Source organism: Medicago truncatula, chromosome 8 (assembly GCF_003473485.1).
Source record: "Medicago truncatula cultivar Jemalong A17 chromosome 8, MtrunA17r5.0-ANR, whole genome shotgun sequence".
Lineage (NCBI taxonomy): Eukaryota > Viridiplantae > Streptophyta > Magnoliopsida > Fabales > Fabaceae > Medicago > Medicago truncatula.
Window position 1 is genome coordinate 46,303,818 of NC_053049.1, and position 4,287 is coordinate 46,308,104.

At 30.9% G+C, this 4,287-nt stretch overlaps 1 protein-coding gene across 1 annotated transcript; it reads right to left on the bottom strand.

Moving 5' to 3' along the window:
- Positions 1–234: 234 nt before the first annotated feature.
- LOC25502217 (B2 protein) lies at positions 235–3,265 on the bottom strand. Its single transcript, XM_013591776.3, has 5 exons — positions 2,523–3,265; positions 1,268–1,368; positions 1,014–1,097; positions 715–825; positions 235–604 (listed from the first exon to the last, which is right to left on the bottom strand). Exons 1-5 carry the CDS (start codon positions 3,121–3,123, stop codon positions 533–535), a joined length of 969 nt encoding a protein of 322 aa, XP_013447230.1. The 5' UTR covers positions 3,124–3,265; the 3' UTR covers positions 235–532.
- Between the last annotated feature and the right edge of the window lie 1,022 nt (positions 3,266–4,287).

The following is a 4,287-nucleotide window of genomic DNA, read 5'->3' on the forward strand; positions in this document are numbered from 1 at the left end:
GTCCAAAGAGCCCAATTCATTCAAGGTGAAAAATTCAAGGATTAGTTTAGTATTAATAAAAAGAGACCTAAATCCCTTAGAGCATGTAATAGAGGTCAAAGACCTAATTTAAAAAATAAATTAGAGTTGAGATTTCCAGAAGTTGAAAGCATATAAAGTTATCAACGTTTCAAGCACAAATTTATTTTGTTCGTTTATAACCCTATCATGAACCATTCAACCGTAAATTGGCAGTTTTGCATAAAAACCAAAAGCAAAATAGTTCAATACTAATAATTATTGTATTCTCTTAAATATGATATGATAGTAAAATCCCAAACAAAAGAAAAATTGGACAATCATGTATAGCAGCTCTATAACACAATATATAGGCTGAATATCCAAACATCCTCTCAAATTGTTTTTTATATATCTACGGACTCTATTTTTAAGTCTGTAGCTATAAAAACAAACCCAAATCTCTATCTAGTATTGTCTCTCTGACTTGCGATTTCTTTTCCTTTATTCTTTGTAATTTGTAAATTGCATCCTTTTATGCTGACACAGCCTTGAAAGAGTCGTTGGAAGTATCTTGTTCTTCAAAAATATCCAGCAGAGACAATGCCTAAAAACCAATAAAGAAAGCACAGTTTAGTTTGAAATGAAATAATTAAAAAAAAAAAAAAAGGGGGATCCATAATTCAATATATTGAGCGCAAGTTAACGATCAAATACCTCAGGCACATTCAGCTCAAGACGGAACTTAGGTCCATCATAGTGGTGAAGAACTGGCCTGAATGAATCCTCTTCTAGTGGCTCACATGTTTTCCTAGTAAGCACTCTTACCTGTATTTATCAATGTTCAAGAAAACATTCTTAGTTTTCCACAAACTAGAAGATCAAAATATGAAACTCTACTGTTGTATTGATGCAGCAGCCATAGGGACGGGACCATCTAAATCTACCGTCTCGTCTCTACTCTTTACGGCTGATGCACCATACTAAAGCCGTACAGGTTGGAGTGAAAATGATACCTGAGCAGGGAAACGAGATTCGCCAGCACACTTCTTGTCCTCCCAAGCCGTTGGATCAATATTTGTTCCACCAAAACTTGCAGCCTAAACAAACAAACAACCCCACCACATGTTATGACTTATGACACAGCCATGTTATGACTTATTGTGACACCTAATGCACAATTTTAATGGATAATTCGGCTTCCCTAACTAACAGTCTCATAAATGTGATTAGCTCAGATAGAAGATGACATTAACCAAGTAAAACATACCTCAAAAACTCCATGGAGTTGGTGAGTGGTATAGTTGTAAAGAAAAAGAGGCAACCCAGGAGTAATGGCCCTAACTGAATCCCTGTATCTGGGAGGCAAACCTAAAAACACAAACATTCACAAAAGAAAAAAAAACATAATTGATACTGAAGGCTATTGTGATTGTGATGATAATAATTAAACACTTCAAAGATTGCAATATATTGACATTGAATTGAAGAACAGGTTATTCTCCCTTATATGGCTAACACACATACACACCAATCTATAGTTAAATATATTATGCTTCTTTGCTGAGCCAACAATAACTGCAAAATTTCAGGCTTCATAATTACATATAGTGATATCACCCCATACATGGTAAGCAAAATAAAGCTACAAATAGACAATCAGAGAACATATACCCCTGACAGCGGCAGAGCTAGCCAAACAATTTCGAGGGTGCCAAATATATAGAAAAAATAAAATACTTTTACGAATTATCTTGACAATTTTCGTTGTTGACAAAGTTCTCTATGTAATTTTTTTTTTTTTTTTTTTTTTTTGTGGTGGTTGGGGTTTGAACTCCGGATCTTGCATATATTATGCATTGTCTATGCTAAGCTTGGACAGAGTTCTCTATGTATTTACTATAGGGACTGAAAGTGTCAAAATAAGAAAAATAAATGCATCAATCAAGTGATAATGTGTTGTTGTCTTTCATATTTCTACTAATAATTTTCACAAGTAAATTTATTTGGACTAGTTAAATCTATAGTATGAGAGTGAGTAGCTAAACCCAAAATTACACTAACTTATAAAAAAATTAAACAAATAAAAGGTAGCCAAGGCCACCCCAAGCTAACGCTATGGTTAGCCGGGTTTTTGTTTTGGGGCTCAATTGACACCTCTAGTCAGCCCCTCATACCCGTGTCAATTTTGGTAGTTTTACTCAGGTCTAAAATGGGCCCTCAAGGGTGAGATTGGACATCAGAATTAGGCCGAATACCGAGTTTTCAAAATAATAAAGAATATATAGCATCAAAAGCAAAATAATATACATTGTTTAATCGGAGATGATGATGGTGATAATAATAATAATAATTTTGTCAAAAAAAATTTAAAATAATAACAATGATAATAAGGACAACAATTGCATCCTCTTTAATAAAAAAAATAAAAATTGCATAATAATTGAAGGAAAAAAAAAATATCGGAAATAATAATAAGAATTGCATAATTAAAGGAAACAATTTAGGAAAGAAAGGATCATTACCAAAGAGTTGCCTTTTGAGATTCTCAGCCATGGTATCATTGTTACAGACAAAGATATACCCACCAATGGTTTCATTCCTAGGAAGAGACTCTGCTGGTGGTAAAGTCTTGAATCTCTTGTCAGCAGCAGCCTTGGAATCCTTGTTCTTATTTCCATCACTGTTGTTATTGTTCTCCCCTTGTTTCTTATTAGGGTTTGAATTCTTCTTGGAAGGTTTAGATGGATGAAATATCTCATCTTCACCTTTAGTAACATTCATGTTACTATTAAAATTCCCACCATAAGAAGGATTTGAATAAATTCCCTTATTAAAACCTCCATTAATAGGAGAAACAGCAACATCAAAAGAGAAAAATGATGATCCTTGATTATTGAAATGATCAGAAACAGGGGATTTTCCAAGAGAAACAGAGTTGTTGTTGTTGATGATGATTTCACCACCAAGTTTGGTATCAAAATTTCTCCTTTGATTTTTGGAGGATGAGTAATTGTTTCCCCAGATTGAATCATTGAGAGATAGGTTTGCTAGATTTGATGAGTGGACACGAAGTTGATCACTGAATTGCCAAAAATATTGTTGATTGTTATGGTTGTTCTCCATTTTTTCACAATGTTATGATAAACTTGAAAGATATACTACCTATGTGTATGTGTATTTGTAATCAATGTTGCTTTGCACAACAGGGAACAAAAAGCAGTTGTTGTGTGTGGAGAGAGTGAAGAAAATGTTTAAGAGAAAATGACAACAAGAGTGACAAGTGTTAATATATAGATATAGATAGATCATCAGAAAGGGTGAATTGGGTATTTTGTATTTAATTTTTATTGACAGGGTTGATTAAGTTTTTGGTCCCTATAAATATCTGCAGTTTTGTTTTTAGTCCATATAAAAATAAATCACATTTTTTAGTCTCTACAAAATTTTCTGTTAGTGTTTTTAGTCCCTTTTAAATTAAAATTTGTTGAGTTAATTAAGTTTTTGGTCTCTATAAATATCTGCAGTTTTGTTTTTAGTCCCTATAAAAATAAATCGCACTTTTTAGTCCTACAAAATTTTTCGTTAGTGTTTTTAGTCCCTGTTAAATTAAAATTTATTTAATTATGCTTAAAATTTTAAATTTTTTAAAGATTTTCTACATACTTGTTTAAAACATTATAAAAGGTTCCGCCACAATAAATTAGCTCAAAAATTTATTTTTAGGTCCAAATTTTCGTTAGTTTATCTTGAATTTTTGGCGTTTAAAAAAATTATATTTAATTCATTACATGTTAAAAAATTCTTATTTTTTATAAAAGAGATTATTATAATGTTCTTAAGATGTCTGTTCAAAATCATTTAAAAATATAAATGTTTAAGTATAATTGAACAAATTTCAATTTAACAGGGACCAACACCTACTTTTAGTCCTTGTAAAATTAAAATTTGTTTAATTGTGCTTAAACTTTTAAATTTGTAACATATTTTTCACATACTTACTTAGAATATTATACAAAGTTCCTCCGCAAAAAATTAACTTAAAATTTTATTATTAGGTCCAAATTTTCATTAATATGATCTTGATAATTTGGCTTTTAGAAAAATTCATATTTAATTCATTACACGTTAAAAAACTAAATTTTTTTATAAAAGAGTGTCTTACAATGTTATGAACATGTATGTAAAAAATCTTTCAAAAATATGGAAGTTTAAGCATAATTAAACAAATTTTAATTTAACAGGGACTAAAAACATTAACAGAAAATTTTGTAGGGACTAAAAAGTGTG

Excerpts from the sequence above, each read along its gene's own strand:
- LOC25502217 (XM_013591776.3), bottom strand. The coding sequence starts at position 3,123 with ATGGAGAACAACCATAACAATCAACAATATTTTTGGCAATTCAGTGAT. Across the intron at positions 1,369-2,522 it reads TCTCAAAAGGCAACTCTTTG|GTTTGCCTCCCAGATACAGG; the intron begins GTAATGATCCTT and ends TTGTGTTTTTAG. Across the intron at positions 826-1,013 it reads AATCTCGTTTCCCTGCTCAG|GTAAGAGTGCTTACTAGGAA; the intron begins GTATCATTTTCA and ends TGATAAATACAG.